General features: G+C 40.1%; 1 protein-coding gene across 5 annotated transcripts in view; it reads right to left on the reverse strand.

The window, feature by feature from the left end:
- LOC308664800 (uncharacterized protein C1orf21) overlaps nucleotides 1-25042 on the reverse strand; it is a 284374-nt gene that overhangs the window by 110865 nt on the left and 148467 nt on the right. The window contains exon 5 of one of the 5 annotated variants that reach the window (XM_081322315.1): nucleotides 15079-15196. The exons of the other annotated variants lie outside the window; for them this stretch is intronic. Coding sequence (XP_081178441.1) covers nucleotides 15094-15196 — 103 coding nt within the window. The 3' untranslated portion in view covers nucleotides 15079-15093. Of the gene's footprint in view, nucleotides 1-15078; nucleotides 15197-25042 lie in introns of those variants that run through there. 5 annotated transcript variants of the gene reach the window in all.

Genomic DNA, 25042 nt, shown 5'->3' on the forward strand with positions numbered 1-25042 from the left:
ACCTCCCCAAACATCGGCAGGAGGAATGGAGACCTGCCGACGTTTGGGGAGGTTTGGGGAGGCGCCCAAACCTCCCCAAACGTCGGCAGGTCTGCGCGGAGGAACGGAGACCTGGGGAGGTTTGGGGAGGCGCCCAAACCTCCCCAAACGTCGACAGGAGGAACAGAGACCTGCCGACGTTTGGGGAGGTTTGGGGAGGCGCCCAAACCTCCCCAAACATCGGCAGGTCTGTGCGGAGGAACGGAGACCTGGGGAGGTTTGGGGAGGCGCCCAAACCTCCCCAAACGTCGGCAGGAGGAACGGAGACCTGCCGACGTTTGGGGAGGTTTGGGGAGGCGCCCAAACCTCCCCAAACGTCGGCAGGTCTGCGTGGAGGAACGGAGACCTGGGGAGGTTTGGGGAGGCACCCAAACCTCCCCAAACGTCGGCAGGAGGAACGGAGACCTGCTGACGTTTGGGGAGGTTTGGGGAGGCGCCCAAACCTCCCCAAACGTCGGCAGGTCTCCGTTCCTCCGCGCCCTGCCTGCCTGCTTCTTTCCGCTGCGGAAAGAAGCAGGCAGGCAGGGCGCGGAGGAACGGAGACCTGCCGACGTTTGGGGCGGTTTGGGGAGGTGCGCGCGCACCTCCCCAAACCTCCCCAAACTTCGGCAGGTCTCGGACGGCGGTGGCTTGGGAGAGGTGCGCGCGATCCCGGAAGCACCAAAGCCTCGGCCGCGCACAAGTCCTCGGTAAGTTTTTTTGTTGACTGGAGTATAAGCCGAAGTGGAATTTTTCAGCCCAAAAAGTGGGCTGAAAAATTCGGCTTATACTCAAGTATATACGGTAAACACATTCTAGTTCTATCTCATAAACATTTTCTAGTTTAGATCCTGATAGATCACTGATTACTAAAAGGATAACCTTTAATGGTTCTCTAAGAACTCTCTTTTTAAATCTAACTCTGCTTTTTTTTGCCAATCAGGTTTCCAGACCAAGGCCTTTGAATTGCCAGATAGGTCTCCCTTCACTCCAATACATATTATTTGAATCGAAGGAGGCCATCTAGCCATCAGTGATCCACAAAAACCAAACCATTTGTAATCATTATGTTGTTGCCCTGTTAGTTCTAGTCTCTGCATTTGCTCTAAAAACTTTATCTTCAGTTCGGTCTGGATTCCTCTTCCATCTGTGTTCATCTGCTTTAAGTAGAGAGTCTTATCCAATTTTGTAATTAATGCTTGGCTATCCAGGCTTTCAGGAAACTGTCTTTGTTGATCTTCCATGTCCTCTATGTTAGCATCACTATCTTGCACATAGTATACTTCTAACGTTATAGGGTCTTTTGATGGAGTCAAAAGTTGAGTATTAAGTTTTCCCATAGTTTGTTGTTGGTCCTTAAGGTTATTTGCCATAGTGATAGTTCCTTGTACTTTTAAAGTTGTCAGTTCTTTGGATAATTGTTGCTTATATTCCTCTGTCTCAATAGTAATATCTTCCAATTTTATTATATTCTGAAGTGTAAATTCTTTAGTTGCAGTCTGGGCTTCAATTTGTGACTTAAGGTTGGCATGTAAATTATTAAATCTGAAGATAGACATCTCAGTGACTCTGTAGATTGTTTCAAGTATAAGGTTATAGTCAAGCGAGGTTTGTGGCTGATCCTTTCTCCATTTTGTAATAATTATAAATAGTCCTTGGTGGAGGCTATTTTTCAAACAAAAATCAGTAAGAGTCCACTTCCAGAAGTCTAAGCCAAATTCATCTCCAGTTGTTTCAGGTTTTTATCTTAATGCCAACGTCAGTCCAAAATGTAAGCAAGCTTGTTTGCCAACGGTATTCACTAGATATCCCCAGAGTACTTCAAATCTTTTTCAGACAGTATCTTTTTATTTATTTATTTATTTATTTATTTATTTATTTATTTATTTATTTATTTATTTATTTAGTCCCCTTTTTTAGATTAATACGTAGAATAGTCCATTTCTGTAAATATAGGAACTTTGGGCCAAAAGTAGAAAGGCAGTAAGTCCAATAAATCAGTATAAGGCTTTTTCTTTTCTCTCCCAATGTAGACAAAGGCCGGTCTTAAGGAGGGTGGGGAAAAAATCCCTTTCCTCTCTACTCGCAGGGGGAAGCAAATTCAAGAAGCTTTAGGCAGGGAAAGTAGACAATTAGGAAAACAAGAAGGCAATTCTCACCCAGTTTTCAAGTGCTTTCAAGTGCTTTGTTGTGCTTTTGGCTTTGGTAGGAAACGGCTAAATGATGGGCCATGGGAGTGGCTGATCCTTTCTTTGGTTCGGAGAGTAGCTCCAAGCCAACGGGAGGGCTGCTGACCTTCTACCGCCGACTGGAGAGACCTCTCCCCTGCTCATTGCCCCTCCAAGGCGACTTTTGACTTTAGGGCCCCACTGATGAAGAAATTCAGGCGACACAAGGAGCGATTCCCTTGCACGTCTGGCTGCACGGAAAATCCAGAACTGAAAGCCAGGCCACATAATTTTAGCAACCATACAGATAGACTCTCTCAAGGATGATTTGTCCCCAATCTGGCTTTTTATGACTCAGTGGTGCATTCATTACTGTTGTTACTGAATTCATCCATCTTGGTATTGGTTGTTCGCTTCCTCTCTTTCATCTTTTACAGTATTATGGGCTTCTTTTGCCTCCATAGAATTTTATACAGAATGCCACTGTCCAAATTATTCTGGCCTCTGTATGTGTGTTGTATGTATTTTACACACACACACACACACACACACACACACACACAGAGAGAGAGAGAGAGAGAGACAGAGACAGAGACAGAGAGAGAGAGAGAGGAATCTCAATATCATTTCCAAGTCTTCATTGCTAACTCCACCAAGTCTTACTCCAGGGTATATTTCTGCTGGTTCCTTTATTAAATAACATAAGTTATCTACCATGTCAATATCCTTCTTGTACGTTTTCAAGGCTTGTTGCTGTGTCTGTGGAATGCATGAAGGCACACAAATATATGTACACAAATACACGTGAAAATTTAAATTTTAACAAATGAATCATAGAATCATAGGATTGCTCACATTGCTGACTCATATGTAAGTGGTGATCAACACGACACACAGACATTTCTCATAGGCACTACTGTTGAGTCAGGTACTGCTCATCCTGTACCTGTGAAGCTACATCCTGCAGTTGGTCATCTGGTAGTGGCACTGTCTATCTCACATTGTTCTACCTTACCAAGAGGTAGGCTGTTATTTACTTTATCAAATGCCTTACTGAAATCTAAGTATATAGATCTATATTCACAGTATAGAGTGCATAGTTATCTGTATTCACCTGGTCCACTTAGGTCTACTTTGGTCCATTTAATTACTTTATCAAAGAACTCAATAAGATTGGTTTGGCATGACCTCTTCTTAACAAAACCATGCTGGCTTCTAGTAATCACTTTGTTCATTTCTAGGTGCTGTCAAGTGTGCTTCTTCATTATCTTTTCCACATACTGTATTCACCAGGTACTGATGTCAACCTGACTGATCTATAGTATAGTTTTCTAGATCAACTTGCCCTCTTTTAAAGATTGGAACCATATTCCACATGCTCCAGGAGCTCTCAAACTTTTCTGGATGATCTATCCTCCCAGTGAAATGGAATAGTAGTCTATAATCCATAGACTGCAATTATTCAGGGTATGCCATAAAACATAAGAGCAAAGGTCCAAAGGACTATTTAAACCAGTGGAAATATCCTGCAGGCTTCTTCATTATCACCCTCTGAAGAACTATTCAATGTCTCCCTAGATATTCTAGCATTTGAGATAACAGCTTTAAATGGAATTCCATCTGGTTTTGTTTGAAAATGTGATACAAATGAAAAAAGTTGATTTTTTAAAAAGCGCACATGAAACTTGATCATGACAGGTTTTTCCAGCCCTAACATTGAAATGGTAGCTTAATTATCAGAAAGTATAGATTAAAACTAGCAAAACACCTGGCTTCTAAAATTTGAAAAGTGACACTGTAGACAGAACGAGAACAAAAATATTCTTAAAAAAACACACACACCTCTTAATACTGAGAATGTTCTCCCTCCCCTCCAAAAATGTTATCCTCTGCTACTGCTCTATACTTTTATTTTGTTACTGCACTTTTTTTCTGACTTGGGGTTCCCATCAAAGACCCCAACAAAATCAGTCATCACAAAATGAACTAGTAGACATCAGAGTTTGATATGGTCATCTACTTTGCTATAAGAATTATAAAAAAAACCCACCTTCCTAGTAGCAATTGAAGCAAAACCAATATTTCTTACCTGTCATATTGACAAAATGATTTCAAGGGTATAATTCCTGGGCAATAATTCAGAAGTTGTTTGTTATTAGTTTTTTTTCCCTTCCTTTCTGAGTTGTTTTTCTGATCTACAATCTAATACTAGTCCTCCCTAAGTTTTCAAGATCACCCAACATCAGCTAGAAGATGATGCCATCTGTTCTAGGATATCCTCAAACAGCAACCACCTAGTGGGAACACTGTTGTAAGATACCTTACATTCAACCAGATTTAGCTACATTCCAACCTCCCTGAAACTAAATGAAATCTGTTTGGACTGAGGGGACTGCTTCCGGCAGAAGGGAGCATTTGTAAAACTGGCACAGAAAAATTGCTAAACTGACTTTTGCTGCTGCTGAAAATATTCACAAAAGAGGAGTTAGCATTTAGTCCCACTAGATGAAATAAAAGTTCCATAATAAACCACGGTACTGAATTTCATACACTTACTGCTTGATCTGATCTCACTGACAACTTCACATAATAATGCAGGATTCTTCAGAGCAAATATTTCTGATTTCTGCTTTAGATATCTTTCAGTGCAGTTTCAAAAAACAAATGACATACTGGTCAAGAGAAGATCTAATGCTGCTTGCTAATGATTAAACAGTTTTTCCTATTAGCATTTTTAAACATTTTACCACACAAAGAAACACATATGCCACTACTACTTTTTTGTCCCTCTGTAGGCTGTAACCATTATCAAAGTAAAGGTAAAGGTAAAGGTTCCCCCGCACATGCGTGCTAGTCGTTTCGAACTCTAGGGGCCGGTGCTCATCTCCGTTTCAAAGCCGAAGAGCCAGCGCTTGTCTGAGGACATCTCCGTGGTCATGTGGCCGGCATGACTAGACGCCAAAGGCGCACGGAACGCTGTTACCTTCCCACCGTAGTGGTCCCTATTTTTCTACTTGCATTTTTACGTGCTTTCGAACTGCTAGGTTGGCAGAAGCTGGGACAAGTAACAGGCGCTCACTCTGTTACGCGGCACTCGGGATTCGACCCGCCAAACTGCCGACCTTCTGATCGACAAGCTCAGCGTCCTAACCCACTGAGCCACCGCGTCCCTACTATTATCAAAAGATAAACTAATTAAAACATGCCTTGCATTTGTGTAGCTTGATCATGTGAACATTTCAAGAATATTAGGAGACAGCAATAACTACTGTAGGTAGCCAGATGCTATTAGCAGAGCAGCATCACTATGATGAAGTGCTTTCTAATCATTTTACCTTTTTTTTAAAAAAGTGTATCCTCTCACTTTAAACAATTCTTTCTCTAGATCTACCTTGGAATTTTCATTATCTATTTTTCCCCCTCTGCTCTAATGATACACAATGGACCCATTCATTCTTAATAACATTATCTGAACCATACCCACTTCCCTAGTTTTCTACAACATTAAGAGTTTTCTTAATATTAGAGAAAGCTCTTCCTTAAATTGTCAAATTTTAAATGATACTATGGGAGCTTCTTCAACTACAGTTGCAAGAAAAAGTATGTGAACCCTTTGGGATTACGTGGAGTTTTGCATGAATTGGCCATAAAATGCGCTCTAAACGTCATGTAAGTCACAACAATAGAAAAACACAGTCTGCTTAAAATAATACTACACAAACATTAGCTGTTGTCATGTTTTAATTGAACATAAGATGGAAACATTCACAGTGCAGGGTGGAAAAAGTATGTGAACCTTTGGACTTAATAACTGGTTGACCCTCCTTTGGCAGCAATAACCTCAACCAAACGTTTCCTGTAGTTGCAGATCAGACCTGCACAACGATCTGGAGTAATTTTGGACCACTCCTCTTCACAAAACTGTTTTAGTGTAGCAATATTCTTGGGATGTCTGGTGTGAATCGCTCTCTTAAGGTCATGCCACAGCATTTCAATCGGGTTGAGGTCAGGACTCTGACTGGGCCACTCCAGAAGGCGTATTCTGTTCTGTTGAAGCCATTGTTTTGTTGTATTACTTGTATACTTTGGGTCATTGTCCTGTTGCATCACCCATCCTCTGCGGAGCTTCAGTTGGCGGACAGATGGTCGTACGTTTTCCTGCAAAATGTCCTGATAAACTCTGGAATTCATTTTCCCATCAATGACAACAATCTGTCCAGGCCCTGAGGCAGCGAAGCAGCCCCAAACCATGATGCTCCCTTTGCCATGTTTTACAGTGGGGATGAGGTTTTGATGTTGGTGTGCTGTGCCTTTTTTTCTCCACACATAGTGTTGTGTGTTTTTCCCAAACAACTCAATTTTGGTTTCATCTGTCCACAGTATATTTTGCCAGTAGTGCTGTGGAACATCCAGGTGCTCTTTTGCAAACTTCAAACGTGCTGCAATATTTTTTTTGGACAGCAATGGCTTCCTCCGTGGTGTCGTCCCATATACTCCATTCTTGTTTAATGTTTTCCTTATTGTAGATGTGTCAACAAAAATGTTAGCATGTGCCAGAGATTTCTGTAGGTCTTTAGCTGACACTCTAGGATTCTTCTTTACCTCATTAAGCATTATGCGCTGTGCTCTTGCAGTCCTTTTTACAGGACGACCACGCCTAGGGAGAGTAGCAACAGTGCTAAACTTTCTCCATTTGTAGACAGTCTGTCTTACCATGGACACATGAACATCAAGGCTTTTGGAGATACTTTTGTAACCCTTTCCAGCTTCATGCAAGTCAACAATTCTTGATCGTAGGTCTTCTGAGAGCTCTTTTCTGCGAGGCATGGTTCACATCAGACAGTGCTTCTTGAGACCAGTAAACCCAAAACAGATGTGTGTTTTTAAAGGGCAGGACAGCTGTCAGCAACACATCTAATATCATCACACTGATTGGAGTCAAGGTTGGCTCACTCCTGGCTCCAATTAGCTCTTGGAGAAGTCATTAGGCTAGGGGTTCACATACTTTTTCCACCCTGCACTGTGAATGTTTCCATCTTATGTTCAATTAAAACATGACAACAGCTAATGTTTGTGTAGTATTATTTTAAGCAGACTGTGTTTTTCTATTGTTGTGACTTACATGATGTTTAGAGCACGTTTTATGGCCAATTCATGCAAAACTCCACGTAATCCCAAAGGGTTCACATACTTTTTCTTGCAACTGTACATGGCATATCTTCCTAGCCTTTGTTATGCTAGCTGGGGAGTTACAGAAGTTGAAAAACAATCCATATGGAAGGGACCAAAGTGGAACAAATTTTTATATTTTGAAACCCACCTGACATTATACATGAGAAGTTCATGTGCAAAGGATTCCTAGGTTTTCTTTATTATATCCAAAACTAACCCTAGGAAAATCTAAAGAAAGTGCTGCTCACTTCCTACAGATCTCTTCCTTATAATCCAATAATTGTAAAATACTAGATATATTTTAGATAGCAGTTTGGATCACAATGCCAATACATCAGTCTTAGTTGTATTCTTACTAGTCTTCTCAAAAGAGTGATGAACTGTCAAATACAGTATCTCTTATAAACATTTCAAAAGTTATATAATTATTGTTAATAACTTAGACACAAGCTGTGGAAGGATTCTTCAAACAAGCATTACACTAGACTAGAGGATGTTTAGCCACAAAGAGAACAAAGGTTTGTTTAGCGCACGGGTCGGCAACCTGCGGCTCCCAGCCGCCCGGTGTGTGCGCACCTCTTCGAACGGGCAGTGGTGCGCGCGCACCTCTCCAAATGGAGAGTGGCACCGCCCGTTCGGAGAGGTGCGCGCACACCTCTGCGCGAACGGGCAGCGGCGCCGCTCTTTGGGAAAGCTGTCGCGGCACGTTTGCAGGCTGCCGAAGGCGGTAGCTCTGCAAACGGGCCGTCGCAGTCACGCAACCGGGAACTGGTTCCATCACACATTAAAAAAAATGGCAACTGCGCGTGTCCACGCATGCGCAAGAAAAAACCGTTTTGCGCATGCGCAAATTTTTTTTGCGCATGCACGTGCATGGACACACGGACGCGGCTCCCACTTTTTTAATGTGTGATGGAACCGGTTCCCAGTGGCTCTTTTCCTTTTTCAGGTTGCCAACCCCTGGTTTAGCGACATAAGATAGTTCTTTCACATTTTATTTACAAAGGTCAGCTACTGGTTAGTTGCAAAGGTATGCAAGGCGAAGTCTGGTATCTCAAGGCTCAAGAAAGGATTGTTCCCTCTAAAGAATGGAGACTAAGTTGGTATCTCCTGCCCATAAAGCTCATACTACTTTGTTGAACACTTTCATTCACACAGAACAGAAACAACTACTCTCAGACAAACGGCAGTTTTATAGTCTTTTTCTCTGCAATTTTGTCCTTATATAAAAGCCAGTAGTAACACGATGATCTAAATATAAATCTGTGCTCTTGTTAGATTCTTTTCCTATTTCCTTCTCTTAAGTGTTTACATGAACAATTATTTTGTTCTAGTAATTAAGATGTCAGCCTGCCAGAACGATATTCATGTTACACAGGGCCATATCCTTCATTTCCTACAATCAAAGGCAGCTCAAAACAACTGGAGAGAATTGATTCCACTGTAAACTTACAACAAAGTGGTGTTTAGAGATTTATGAGAATACATTTGGGTTATCACATGGTGCCATGGCTCAGTACCAGAATTGCACATAATTTCCTAAATTGGCAGGCCCAGCACAGAGATGCCCAGGATCACAAGAAGAGCCAAGACTAATGTCCTTTTGTCAACAAAGTCACTGAAAAAGCACAGATCTAGATCTAGAAAAAGATCATTACTTGTTTTTTATGCACTCATTCTAGGTAATTATTATGGTATATTTTGATTGGCGTCATGTCGACGCCTATATACACTGCCATGACGAGAGTTGATAGACCTTGGCATAGTTCCATTATTGATGTGCACTTTGCCCTGGGCTCTTAGAAAATACGCTTCACAATTTGCTGTTACAGTGAGTTTTTATTTAAAGAAGAAAGGATACCTCATAACTGATTCACTTCAGGCAAAGATGAAGCCTCTTTATTTTTCAGTACTAGGTTTTTGTACAGCTATTGCCAGGAGCATCTCAGTGCAGCAACACAAAAAACACTTTAAAATATCTTTTATGGTTGCACTTTATACTTTGGAGAACAAACAATTATCCAGCTCCCTTCCCTTTGCACCAGACTAAGGGTTCCATTACAAGCCAAACAAAGAACTGCTTATAGATTTCAAAAACAGGAAACAGATTGGTAATCTTTGTGAGACTGAAGTCTTGTGCCTCTTTTATGTACTTAAAATATCAGAATGCCTGAAAGCATGAAAAGGGAAACTACTGCAAAAATAGAAATGTGTCTGAATTAAAAATCAGAAAAACTCTAGAATATAATTTCCCCCCTCTGCTTTCAAAAGGGCTACTTGCTATTATTTGCAGTCTGCAAAGCTTTATTTAAAACTTGTATTTTCCATATAGATTTTTAAAGCCACTTAAGATTTATTAGAAATTTTTGATAAATAATACATGATGGAAGTCCACATTATTTGTATTCTTGGATCAGGGAAGTCAAATCATTGTTTTCCGCCAACCATTTTGTCTTCAGCTAGAAAAAAAATCCAAAAAAAATAATAATGATGCTCCACAGGGCATTCCCTTGAACAAGACATGAAAATGGCTTGTGTTCCAAAACATTTATGCAGTACATTTCATTAGCACATTTTCTTTTAATAGTTTCAGAGGAATTTACAAACAGTAACCAATTGAGTTTTTAAATTGGAAGAAGATTTAAGTTCATTAATGAGAGTAAATATTAATTTGTGATATTTCTAGAGTACAAGAAAGAAATAAAATACTAAGCAATATCCAACTTAGATTTTCTTTGATATGGATTTATTGCAACAAGATCTCTTGGTTATTTTGTAAATTCTTTTGTTTTTGAAGTTTTACCATTTGTGATGCTGCATAATGTACATCTGGGAGCATAACCAACTTATGATGCTTGAACACCATAGCTAGGTTTGTAGCTCAAACTAATCCACGCTGAAGCTATAATTGTCTGATTCATGCTTAACATTAAGTCATAAATTGGGTTTTCTTACATTTGCGCAAAATGAAAACCAAATAAATCATATTGACACCTGGATTGGCTGTGGTTCCTTGCAAATCTTGTTTTCCTACTCCCCCAAAATGCAAAATAAGTATTTCCTCTTTTATATCCTGACCAGAAGATTAAGAGACAATCAGCACTTTTTTCAATGGCTCTGCCCCAAACTTAAAAGGCAGTTGGAATTTGTTAACTTCTTGAGGAAGACAGGTAGGCATGATAGAAAGACAAATAGACTTATTCTATGTAAAACAACAGGAAAAATGGAGAGAACTCCAATAAATGTTTTATTGTGTATTTGCATTTGGCACTGAATTTCCAACTTTGGATATATCTGTCTGTATATATCATTATAAGACATAACCAGCCTTTTCTTTCCTTTCAAAGTTGCAGTTCATATTTAATACATTTTTATTTACAAGTCATAATAAGCTGCCATCTCAAGAAATCACATGCAAATTGTTGAGACACAGCTATGAAATTTTTTCATTAGCAGGACAGCCTTTATATCTATCAAAATTTCACAGTTGAGCATAAGTAGATATGAGTCCAAAACAGTTTCACACCAAGGACCATGCACTACCTAGAAAATTTCTTCTGGAAAGCTCAGAAAAATTAGTCATCCAATGTCTACAGCCCACAAATTTTGTGGAAATTTTTTGACAAGCCATTTGCCAGCTCTGGTTTGAACACTGTCCTAACTCAAATTTCCTGATTCAAAGTGACTGGAGGAAACTAGCAGAACACAACTTTAAACGAACAGCATATTTATGAGTTTCTAAATTATGCCTTAGAAGACTTCTGCAATTAAACAACTATAAAAAAACATATTAGAAGATGTAAGACTCATAAAAATATGAAAAATATTTTGGATAGCCTAAAATACATTAAACATTGGGAAAAGGTTTACAAATAGTTTAAATAAATAGAATTCAGACTAAGTGGTAGCAGAAGGAAATTAAAAAGGATTTTACAAATTCATGGCATAATGAAACTTGCTTGGATACAAGAATTTAATTTTATAATTTATATAAATAACATCTAAATCTAAATATAGCACTGAAAATTGGGTATTTATTTTATTATTTAAATTATATTATTATACCGGATTGTTTATTGCCTAGGAATGTCAAGACACTCACATGATTTGTCTAGTACTGTAGATGATGTATATATTTACATTTGCAAAGGCTGCATTCACTGTTCCAGAGGGCAGTTACGCCTTCCCAGGGAAAGATCCAGCTGCTTCAAGGATTTACAGATGTTTGGGAGTACCTCAGCATTCTAAGAAGCACTTTTTCCACTTTGAATCTGAAACTCTGCACAATCCTAGTAGATTCCTGGAGCAAATGCTATGAGATTTAGCAAAGCCTTTAAGAGATCTAATAACAATGCACTTTGTGTCTTATTCCTAGCATATTAATTTCATTTCTCTTTCTGTATACAACAATAATGATTATGTTTAACTTCTCTGCTAGAATTGATCTCTTTTTCAAACTAGCAAAACATAGTATTGTATTATATAAGCAATAGCACTTCCTTTAAATATGATATTACAATGAAAACCCATTATGTGAGCACTGTTGCATTTAAGCATATTTCAACTGCCCAACTGATGGTCTACATGACTGAATGTAACTACAACTCAAAGGAAAAAAAGCAAAAATTGGACCTGACGAAAGTTAAAAATAAAAAAGGAACCTGAGGATTCATTTTATTTGATATCTTAATAAATCCTCCCTCCACTCTAAGAATAATCAAGGAAAACATTTTAAAGACTCAGGTATGGAGCAATGTAGACTGTAAAAATAGTGGGAGGAAACACAAGGAAATGTCAATATTTTAAGTAAGGGTACTGATAAATTCAGTCCAATGTAGAAAAAGGTATTTTTTTTCTTTTCAAGGTAAGTATGCCTACTTATTTTACATTCCACTTTTCTTTACTCTCTTTGTCTACAGTCTTCCTTGGAGCAGTATGAGACAATACTGCTAGAGAAAAACAGATCTAAAAACCATGGAGGCTCATTGCTGAAAGACTGAATTCTTAACAGTAAGCTATCATTAGAGGCAGAATTTACAACAATAAAAAATGAATGTACAAACTAACACCACCAACAAAGATTCTGTGTTAAACAAATTAAAATCACAATTTCATCTCATTCTAACTCACTTGAACTAGTTATACCCTTTGTTTGGTTTGTAAGACATCCCTTTCCATATTATGCCAAGCAGCCCAAGAGAGATATTGCCTCTGTTTTGAAATGACAACTGCTAATTTAAACGAAGCAATTACCTTTTGCCCTGAGGATGCTTTGGAAGATTGTTAGATAATTTTTTTTTTAAAAAGTTACAAAAATAAATCTAGCCTCCTGTTCTGTCTGTTGCATTTCCTAGTTTCTGAGATCTCAATCCCTGTGAGTAAATCCAGATGACTTCCAACCTGGAGGGTACCCTGAGAAAAGGCAATTACATATAAATGAAGCACATGGATTTAGAAATATGTTTGAATAACCATACCAAATGTAGATCAAAATACAGCTGCTATGATGAGTTTTGCTTGAAATAAACATGTTGTTGTTGTTAGCTGCGAAGTCGTGTCCGACCCATCGCGACCCTATGGACAACATTCCTCCAGGCCTTCCTGTCCTCTACCATCTTCTGGAGTCCATTTAAGCTCACACCTACTGCTTCAGTGACTCCATCCAGCCACCTCATTCTCTGTCGTCCCCTTCTTCTATTGCCCTCGATCTTTCCCAGCATTAGGCTCTTCTCCAGTGAGTCCTTCCTTCTCATTAGGTGGCCAAAGTATTTGAGTTTTAGCTTTAGGATCTGGCCTTCTAAAGAGCAGTCAGGGTTGATCTCCTCTAGGACTGACCGGTTTGATCGCCTTGCAGTCCAAGGGACTCGCAGGAGTCTTCTCCAGCACCATAGTTCAAAGGCTTCAATTCTTTGGCGCTCAGCCTTTCTTATGGTCCAACTTTCACTGCCATACATTGCAACTGGGAAGACCATAGCCTTGACTATACGCACTTTTGTTGACAGGGTGATGTCTCTGCTTTTTAGTGTGCTGTCTAGATTTGCCATGGCTTTCCTCCCGAGGAGCAAGCGTCTTTTAATTTCTTGACTACAGTCCCCATCTGCAGTGATCTTGGAGCCCAGGAAAATAAAATCTGTCACTACCTCCATTTCTTCCCCATCTATTTGACAGGAAGTGAGAGGGCCAGATGCCATGATCTTGGTTTTCTTAATGTTAAGTTTCAACCCAACTTTTGCACTCTCCTTCTTCACCCGCAACAAGAGGCTCTTTAGTTCTTCTTCACTTTCTGCCATTAGAGTGGTATCATCTGCGTATCTTAGGTTGTTGATATTTCTTCCGGCAATCTTAATTCCAACTTTTGATTCATCTAGCCCTGCCTTTCTCATGATGTGCTCTGCATATAAGTTAAATAGGCAGGGCGACAGTATACAGCCTTGCCGGACTCCTTTCCCAATTTTGAACCAATCAGTGGTTCCGTGTCCAGTTCTCACTGTTGCTTCTTGACCCGCATATAGGTTTCTCAAGAGACAAATAAGATGGTCTGGTACTCCCATCTCTTTAAGAACTTGCCACAGTTTGTTATGATCCACACAATCAAAGGCTTTAGCATAGTCAATGAAGCAGATGTTTTTCTGGAACTCCCTAGCTTTCTCCATGATCCAGCGTATGTTGGCAATTTGAAATAAACATAAACAACCATAAAAGGGAGAAACTGAAGAAGCTGACCATGATTTATGTATAAACATAAATTCAGGTAGCCTCCTAAAAGATTTGGGCTGTTAAATGCTAAAGACCTAAAAATCACTGACCCTAACACAATGTTGTGAGAAAGCTCCAAATAGGACACGCTGTTCTACAGCTGAGAATTATCTCAAAAATGTCCTCATGGTTCTAAAATATTTTGTTTATGAGGAAACCCCCCCCCCCCCAACATGTAGAATGTAATTTCCCAACAGTCATTTCCTCTTCACTCATTTTTCTCAACTAGTACCAAAATGGAGAAATATTTATCAAATACCACAGTGGCTATTTACCTCATTTTTTCCTACTTTGGTGCCCACTAGTTTTGTCAGACTACCACCCCAAGTATTTAAAGGCAATCTCCAGCATCACCTTGGTTGTAGTCTCATAACTTCTAGTGATTTCAGCTTTAGAAAGCCTGATCTAGAGTAGTCTACAATAGTCTTTAAATTCATATTAGGTTTCAGCTACCTAAATTCTATTCTGTTTCATTCATCAACCAAAGGTGATACCACTGAGGTTATAGAAATGACACAGTTTACAGAGATGGATGGTTTCTCCTCTCAAGTGCAAATACTCCTATTATTAGCTAATGGGTTTAAGAAATGAAAGACCTATGTATTACAGGAACCTTGACACTAATGTTCAGGAGAACGTGTGGGACAAGTTTTGCTCTCTTTATAGTTATAACCAGGTTGTACTTTCTTACTTCCATTTAATTCAATCACTGGAAACTAGACTTGCAGCAACTTTGACATTCCAATACTGTCCAATTCTTGGTCATGCTACAGTTTGATAAAACTAATAAATTTAGAAAATGACTGTCTAAAATCATGTTCACATTAACACTTGATGACTTATGTTTAGACTTCTGTATATTTAGATAGAAAGTGACTGTGTGCAATGTAAAAAAGTGTTACAAGCATACCATTACATGAATAGTGAAAATATGTGAGCATCTAAGACAGACATGTCAAACTCACGACATCATGTGACGTTACGCGACGTATCGGAGCTTTTTCCTCATTGTCGGCAACGGGGTGGGCGCGGTTTCATCATGATGCAGCCGGCCCACAGGCCGGCAGTTTGACACCCCTGATCTAAGATGAAGAAAAAAACAACTTGGCCATTATACCTCAACTATAGTGGAAGTGCTATTCAATTCTTCAACGTCATATTTTAGGATATAAGATATGAAAATATGAAGATTTTAATTTTTCACAATCTTCAGAGACCATTCAAAATATTAGAATGTGCACACACACACCCTACAACCCATGACCCATTGGATTATCATTTCACAGATGGCCATGGGCAAAAAAATAATTTTATTTTATTTTATTTTATTTTAATTCCATTTATATCCCGCCCTTCTCCGAAGACTCACGGCGGCTTACAAGCTTAGCACTAGCCTTCATTCTATGTATATGCCTGCTTATTAGGGCTTTCGCCCCCCCCAAAGTCAGCTTAATTGCCCCCAACAATCTGTGTCCTCATTTTACCTACCTCGGAAGGATGGAAGGCTGAGTCAACCTTGAGCCTGGTGGGACGTGAACCTGCACTAATTGCAGGCAGCTGGTGTTATAAAATTGGTGTCTGGTATAACGTTAAAGAAAAATTATACCGAAGTGTATTTAGTTGTTTTTATGATAAGAAAAAGTAGTATATATTTTTGATGCCAAAGATGTTCACTATTATTTAAAAATACTAAAAAAAGAAAAAGCATGCTAAAATAGTATATGTAAGTATTTTATTTCTGATGCTCTCCTCCTTTGTGTTCCAACCATTAACATATATAAGAAATATGTTAAAGTATAAAAAAATTTCTCAGAATACATAGAACTTTGGTTTCTATATTTCTATGAAAATGATAAAATTATAAAAAGAAAGGATTAGAAGAAACAGAAACTGTTGAGGTGATAAAATAATAAAATGCACATATGACAAAACTCTTAGTTCCTTCCCTCCACCCCCCACTGCAATTTAGTGATATGGATATCTGTCCAATACATAATTTCCTTTCTTCTAGTAGAGTGTAGATTGATTGTTCTGTTTTTACAGTTAACTTTTTTCTTACTCTGCTTTTTTTCTAAATAGGCAAAAATGAAGAGACCTACATTGTAGATTTCATCAACTTGTAGGTCCATTTATAATGAAAATCATTATTTAAAATAAATTCAGATAAGGCTTTATTATTGTCTTAATAAGCTATACATTTCCATTTCATACCTTAAGCATGCTTTTATAAGAACATAAGCTGTACAACTAAAATTATTATGTATTTGTATACACATATATTTATATGTTTTGCATACATTTCTATTTTCCTCAAAATCCCTATTTTGAATTTATTTACTAGAAAATGGAGAAATGTTTTTGCTCTTATTTTTGCAACTTTTTTAGAAGTTTCACATCCCTGATTTGAAACCTGGGTAGACTTGTGATAGAAGGAAATTGTGAGAGATGGAAAAGGATTTGAACCCAAGAGAAACCCTAGCTTGAAACAATTCCCTGGGGTAGGTGGAAAACACCCTAAAATATATATCTCTGGTTCAGAATTCCATTCTATATATATGCAATAAAAACAGCAGCATCACTAAAAAAAAGTTCTGGTTTGCTACTATCAATATTGATATAAGAAAAGTCCCTAAACCAATGTTTCTTAATCTTGGGAACTTTTAAGAGGTGTGAAATTCCAGAATTCACCAGCCAGCATGTATCACCCAGTATCAGCAAAGCTGAATGGCTTATAATTAAATATCTGAAAATACCAGTAGTTTCTGACTGGTATGTATCCACAAGTGTAGTTTTCCCATTTAAGGGACTCCCTTAAATATTGGGTTCTGTGTCCAATATAAAAGAACCAAACTATGAAAGGCATGGTTTAGGTCAGCAGAGGGCTTCTTGTGTGATCCTCTAGTCTAGTTCCTGCCTGTTCATGTTCCTGTCTTCCAGGAATAAAGTTTTTTCTCCCATGGAAAATAAGTGTCTGTACTTGCCACATACCATGCAGCATTGCTAATCATCAAGGCTATGTGAAAAAAGAAAGTTCACAGAAGTTGCCATTAAAAAAAATTCAAGCTTTTTACTAAGAAAAGTTGAGCAAAATAGTTGTGATGCTGCACTGAGAATCATGAAAAATTACAAGTTCCACACAGGGTGGAACGAGAAGATGGTGCTTCTAGGCAATTTCAATCCCAGCTCAATCAGGGACTCATCATCTTCCCTTCACTGTAGCAAAGGGCAGAAATGCATTATCTTGATGCTACCTTGGGTTGACAACATGCAGAGGTCTTCTGATGATATCTTTCTAAAATTATGCACCAAGAAAGTCCATTCATTTTGCATAAGTTAAGAAAATAGTTAGGCAATATCCTTTGTGAAATACTCTAGTTACACTCAGACTTTTTTGTCATTCACACACACACACACACACACACACAGAGAGAGAGAGAGAGAGAGAGAGAGAGAGAGAGAGAAGTTGAATGTAGTTTTGGTGGTGTTTTTTGACATGTTACATTTTTGGCTTATCCACAGGTATATTCAGTAATTAAGCATTCTGAGGTCAAACCTGTACACATTTTAATTTTCTTGGCAATAATATCTAATGGGTTTGGCAATGCCTTATTCTGGGATATTTTTTTAAACTTTCCAGTTTAGCCTACAGCTCTGGGATTTCCTTGTAGTCTTTTATATAAGTACTACTGTTACTTAGTTTTTTCAAGATCAGCCAATGTTGACTAAGCACTGCTGCTAGCTTGGTAATGTATTATGCATTCCAATTAGACATACTACACAATTCACAAAAAGTTTTAAATTTAGGTTGGGATGGAAGTAATATCATTACAAATCTTTCATAATTTCCCATTTCTATTCTTGGAAACCGTAGCCTATTACCCCCTTTGCAACACATTCTACTTACAATAATTGTTTTACATGGTGGTTTTTTTTGCATTTCTAAGTTTAAGTTTAAGTTTAAGTTTTATTTAATTTGTATACCGCCCTTCTCCTTGGTAGGGACTCAGGGCGGTTCACAGGGCATATATAAAAAAGACAATACAAAAATTTAAAAAGATTAAACCCATGCCCAGTTAAAACAGTAATACAAATCTAAAATGACAAATTAAAACCCATAATCCCCCGTCAGGCCAGACCAGCCATTTCAAATAGGTGGGTCTTCAGGCCACGACGGAAAGTTCGGAGGTCTGATGCCGTCCGGAGCTCCACCGGCAGTTGGTTCCATAATGCCGGAGCGCCCACAGAGAAGGCCCTCCCCCTGGGGGCCACCAGTCGGCATTCCTTGACTGGCGGCACCCTGAGGAGGCCCTCTCTGTGGGAACGCACAGGGCGGAGGGGAGTTGATGCCGGCAGCAGGTGGTCCCTGAGGTATCCCGGACCCATGCCATGTAGGGACTTAAAGATCGTAACCAAAACCTTGAACCTCACCCGAAAGACAACTGGTAACCAATGCAGCTCGCGGAGCAAAGGTGTAACATGGGAGTACCGGGAAACTCCCAAGACAACTCTCGCGGCCGCATTCTGTACCACTTGGAGCCTCCGAGTGGTCTTCAAGGGAAGCCCCATGTAGAGAGCATTACAGTAGTCAAGGCGAGAGGTCACGAGCGCATGAGTGACCGTACACAGGGCATCCCGGTTCAGATAGGGCCGCAACTGGCGCACCAGGCGAACCTGGGCGAAAGCCCCCCTAGTCACGGCCACTATATGATCTTCCAGGGTAAGCCGTGAATCTAGGAGGACTCCCAAGTTGCGAGCCCTATCCACGGGGGGTAAGAGCTCACCCCCCATAGAAAGAGATGGAACATTTTGAATGTCCCGGGATGCCGGAATGTACAGCCACTCAGTCTTTACCAGACCTCTGGAAAATTGTTGGATGTTCATTAAAAAATTACAATAACTACTTTTTTATTATACTTAAATTCTGCAGAAGAGTGAAGGATTCATTTTCAGCAATCATGAAAAGCCACTCTTATTAAATGATCTCTAGATCATCATTCCCTAGTTACATAAAAAAAAATTAGATGTTGATGATTATATGTCCCACCTTCATTTTATACAACTCCAAATGACATAGACCAGGGCTTTTCAACCTTTTCACCGATTGTACCAGTTTTAGAATATGGTAATATTCAAGTACCACCAGTCGCCTAGCAAGGTGTCAAAAACTTGACCAAACAAAAAAACGGAAAAAAGTACAGGTAGTCCTCACCCCTCTTTAACAACCTCTATTCTCTCACCCCCTTTAATATCCTCTCTTCCCTCACCCCCTTTAATATCATCTCTTCCCTTTTTTATAGCTTTTCCTCTCCCCCCCCCTTTTCTCTTCCATGCACCTCCAGCTGATTCCTCTGAAGGCTGCACTTATCTGTCTCCTTTGCAGTCCCCTTCTCTTTCCCCCATTCTTTTTTTTCTCTCCCTCCCCTGCCAAAACCTTTTATAGCCTCCCCTCCCGTCTTTTCTCTTCTGTGTGCACCAGAAGCACCCTTCCTGGAGCTTTTGTCTTGCCCCTGCAACCCTGCAGAAGTGTGCACTGATCCTGGGCTTTGCTCAGCCCCCATAGCCCTAGAGAAGCACCAATCAGCTGTAGCTGCTCCTAGCAATACTGGGCTTTGCTCAGCCCCGACAGCCCTCCTTCAAACTAGGGCATTTTCAACCAAGTTGCCTTTCCAACCAAGTTCTCTCCCTCCCTCTTCTCCGACTCCTTCCTTCCTTCCTTCCTTCCTTCCTTCCTTCCTTCCTTCCCTCCTTTTTTTTTTTAAAAATGCCAGAGCTCCAGGCAGAGGTGGCAATAGGCAGGCAGTGGTGGGCAAAGGCTTCCCCTCCCTCCTGTCATTGCCTCTGCATGGCTCGGCTCAGCTCACCTCTCCCAGACCTGCGCATGTGTTTGTGTATGTGTGAGCGCACACACAGGGTGTGTATGTGTGTCTCTCACCCCTTGCAGCACCACGCACTCAACAGAAACCTTCTGTGATGGCAGACTGCAAAGTAATGAAAGCTGGTTTTTTGGAGTCCTTGTTTCTTTTTCTCAACATGCCGCCAATTGCATTGCACCCTGCGCCCCTCAGCTCCTGCCCCCAGCTCCATGGAAAGCTACAAGAAGCTCCCATCGCAGCTTCTCTTACCTCTCTTACGTCTCCGTTCTTTTCCTCCTCAATGTCACAGAGACCCCCCCCACGTGCACGCACATTCATACACATACACAAACATAAACACTTGCGGGGGGGTCTGGGAGGTGAGCTGAGAGCCACACAGAGGCCCTTCAGGCAGAGGCAAAAAACTGGGGGGGTAAGGGGTCAAAATGGGAAGCCTCCTGCCTGGAGCCTCTAGCAGCTTAAAAAAAACCCCTGTGAAGCGCTCAGAAAGCAGTCTCTTTCCTGATTTATTTGGCAAGGGGAAAAACATGAATTAAAGTGAAAATGCTACAAGAAGCTAAAGATAGTGGTGGATTTGGACTCCCAGACTGGAGACTATATTATCAAGCAGCTATCTTACCATGGCTTAAAGAATGGATTAACGCTGAGAAATAAAAGACTATTTTACCTTGAAGGGCATGACCTACAAATTGGTTGGCATGCCTTCCTATGGTACGGGAAGAATAAAACACACAGATATTTTCAAAACCATTTTATAAGGAATGTACCGGTACTTCTTTTAGAATGGGAAAGAATAAAGAAGAAAATTTATATTAAGCTACCTGAATGGCTTTCAACAATAGAAGCTTTTGCTTACCCAAATTTAATTAACTATGATAAAGTCGTGACTTATAAAGATATCTTGGATAACGAAGGAAAATTGAAAGATAGACAAGATTTACAATGACAAGGTATTGATTTAGCTTGGTGGCCATATCTGCAAATTCAAACAAAATATGAAAAAGATCTAAAGACAACGGGATTCTATAAAGAACAAACAGAATTCGATCAAACATTGTTAAAAACAGATGAAAATTTGATTAAGAAACTCTAGATTTCTGCTAAATTTAAAGATGGAAGAAGAACAAGTAAAAGAAACAATGATAACATGGGCAACAACCTTTGGATATTCTATAGATTTGGAAGACAGGCAAAAACTATGGGATAGAAATATCAAATTGACTAAAGCAGTCTCATATAAAGAAAATTTGTATAAAATGTTTTATAGATGGCATATGACACCAGTAAGATTAGCAAAAATGTTTAAGAATACTTTGAATAATTGCTGGAAATGTAAACAAAGGCCAAGTACTTACTATCATATCTGGTGGACATGCCCTAAAGCAAATATGTTTTAGGTTAAGATACATACATGATTGGAAAAGATGACTAACAGACAGATAGAATTTAAACCAGAATTGTTTTTTGTTAGGAATATTAGGACCTAATTATGAGAAGGAGAATGAATATATAATATTGCATGTACTGACAGCAGTGAGAATAGCATTTGCCCAATACTGGAAAAATGAAAACTTACCAACTGAAGAGGTTTTAATTAAGAAAATCTTAGAATGTGCAGAAATGGATAGATTGACGTTAGAGATTAAAGGGAAAGAAGATTCAGTTTAGAACATGGGATAATTTTTACCAATGGTTAGGAAAACAAACTAGTGAGAAATGAATGTGATATGTTATTTTGAATATATATTAGTAAGAAGAATGATATGTATTGACTGATATTGTTTTTGATTATCGATTATCATTTATTACAGTTATCTATTACTGTATTAACTATTGTTAATTGAACATATGTACCCGGAGAATAGCCTGTTTGCTAAAGATTGAAAATGTTTTGGGGGGATAACCCCAATGTTGATCCTAACCCTGTCCTAATCCCAGTCCTGATCCTACCCCACCCTAAACCCTAATCCCTAACCAGATTGTATTTTATCCCCAACCCTATAAAATTCAATAAAATCTTTTTTTAAAAAAAAGAAGGCAGTCTCTTTCCCAGCTTGCTCCTTCCTTCCTTCCTCCCTCCCCTGCTTCTCTTTCTTTCCTCCACGCTAAAGGAAGGGATAACGGGAGGGGGAGAGATTGTCAGCACTGCCAGTGGCCATTACCATCGCTGGCCATAGCCATCCCATGAAGGCAGGGGCGGTCCCAATGAAAGAAGCCTGGTGACTTCGAGGCAAAGTCAGAGAGCAGGCGTGGTGCTGATCTACCGGTGGAGGGCATCAAAGCTGGAATGTGCTCAGCCTTAGATCCACAGGGAGCCTGGAGCCAGCGAGCCCCCCTCCCATCTCTGCCCTGCCCCTGAGGGTGCAGGAAGAAGGCAGCGAGTGCACGAGTGCTGGCCTCCTGGGGGAAAGGGAAGTGCTTCTCCTATGTTTTTCCTGTATCCGTGGTCAGCAGTGATGGTCAGCAGCAATGCTGGGTGCTTGCCGCCTCCTCTTCGTGTGCCCAGGGGGTGGAGTGGGCAGCCCCTCACTGGCCCTTTCCCACTAAAACCACCTCCTTTTATATCCTCTCCTCTCCTGGAAGTGCCAATCAGCTGGAGCCCAGTGCTGATCCTGGCACCTCTGTAGAGTCCTGACAGCCCTGCAGCTCCAGCTGTCTCTCCCTTGGGTTTGTGCGGCACTGCTGCCACTTCAACTCATTCCTCTCTGCCCTGCTACCACTTTGCATACCACCTGCCAGGTGGCAAAGTATCACTTGTGGTACGCGTACCACCGGTTGATAAGCCCTGACATACACTATTCTCACCTGTTTTCCCCACAAAAGCAATTCTGTGAAATAGATGGGATTAAGAGAGGCCCCAAAGTTAGTGGCCAGCTTTCATAATTAAGAATTCATGGCTTCTCATTTGCTAGTACAGACTGTAATACTGTCCATAATTACAAAGCAACGTAACTTGGATTTCTGAGGATACAAATTCTCCACTTAATTCAAAACAAGGTTCACTTTAAAATCATTCTTCTTCAGGCTTGGTATGCCTTGTTTTTCCTAAAATAAATGTAGATATAGGATAAAATGGCCAAGTATCAATGATCAGCAATTGCTCTCTCTTGGTCTTTTTTATTGAGCTTAGGCCTGCGTATGATCGTGGTTAGCAAACCTGCTAATAATGTAGGGTTTTTTCCCCAGAACAGCTAATCTTCAAACTTTTTCCAGGAGTATTACATTGTGTCTTTCTTGTTTACGGTGATTAGCCCAGCTGGGTGAACTTACTAAAACAAGTCTTCTACCCTTGAGAAAAATAAAAGCTAACAATTCTATTCTCTTTTCAATTTTCCTTTCAGTGCTACAATACTAAGGGGGGAGAAGCACTGACTCTGTAGAGCTCTCATTCATTTTTCATAGATGGGACTTAGGTTCCGCCTTGTTTTATAGTATGGTTGCTATATACCTAAGAGTAATCCTGTGTTTTCAGCACTGTTTCCTGAGCCACTGCTTTCTGAGCAGTTATGCAGAGTATACAGTATGATGGGCAGCCATGTAATCTTCAGCTTGAAAAAACAATGGTATCATGTTATGTTACAAGGAGCTCACTTAATTCATAGCTGGTTGTGGATTGCTTTGAATCCACAGTAAGCCAGCAAGAAATGGGTCTCTTGATATCAATCCCAGTGGGTAACGGTGATCTAATGAGTATCTAAGAAGAGCAGACCATGAGTTGCTTGCTGCAGGAAAATGAGAAGAACTGCTTGCTTTCCCTTTTCTGTGGGGATCTGTTCAAGATTTCTCAGGAATGAAGCATGAGTGAGAGAATAATATGCACACTGTTTATACTTCTGAAGAAAGCCCTTGATCCCTTAACCTGGTACTTAAGGCTAGAAGATGCTAAAGATGCTTTCTGCAGCAACAATTACAGCTGAAACAAACAATCTAAGAAACACAAAGTAAAAATACAGGTGAAACTTGAAAAATTAGAATATCGTGCAAAAGTTCATTTATTTCAGTAATACAACTTAAAAGGGGAAATATATGAGATAGACTCATTACATGCAAAGCAAGATAGTTCAAGCCGTGATTTGTCATAATTGTGATGATTATGGCTTACAGCTCATGAAAACCCCAAATCCACAATCTCAGAAAACTAGAATATTGTGAAAAGGTGCAATATTCTAGGCTCAAAGTGTCCCACTCTAATCAACTAATTAAGCCATAACACCTGCAAAGGGTTCCTGAGCCTTTAAATGGTCTCTCAGTCTGGTTCAGGAGGAATCACAATCATGGGGACCTGACAGTTGTGCAGAAAACCATCATTGACACCCTCCATAAGGAGGGAAAGCCTCAAAAGGTAATTGCAAAAGACGTTGGATATTCCCCAAGTGCTGTATCAAAGCACATTAATAGAACTTTATGTGGAAGGGAAAAGTGTGGAAGTAAAAGGTGCACAAGCAGCAGGGATGACCGCAGCCTGGAGAGGATTGTCAGGAAAAGGCCATTCAAAAGTGCTGGTGACTTTCACAAGGAGTGGACTGAGGCTGGAGTCAGTGCATCAAGAGCCACCACACACAGACGGATCCTGGACATGGGCTTCAAATGTCGTATTCCTCTTGTCAAGCCACTCCTGAACAACAAACAACGTCAGAAGCGTCTTACCTGGGCCAAAGAAAAACAGACCTGGTCTGTTGCTCAGTGGTCCAAAGTCCTCTTTTCTGATGAGAGCAACTTTTGCATCTCATTTGGAAACCAAGGACCCAGAGTCTGGAGGAAGAATGGAGAGGCACACACTGCAAGATGCTTGAAGTCCAGTGTGAAGTTTCCACAGTCTGTGTTGATTTGGGGAGCCATGTCATCTGCTGGTGTTGGTCCACTGTGCTTCATTAAGTCCAGGGTCAACGCAGCCGTCTACCAAGAGATTTTGGAGCACTTCATGCTTCCTTCCAGAGATGAGCTTTATGGGGATGCTGACTTCATTTTCCAGCAGGACCTGGCACCTGCCCACACTGCCAAAAGCACCAAAACCTGGTTCAATGACCGTGGGATTACTGTGCTTGATTGGCCAGC

This window comes from Vipera berus, assembly GCF_964194415.1.
Source record: "Vipera berus genome assembly, chromosome: 3".
Lineage (NCBI taxonomy): Eukaryota > Metazoa > Chordata > Lepidosauria > Squamata > Viperidae > Vipera > Vipera berus.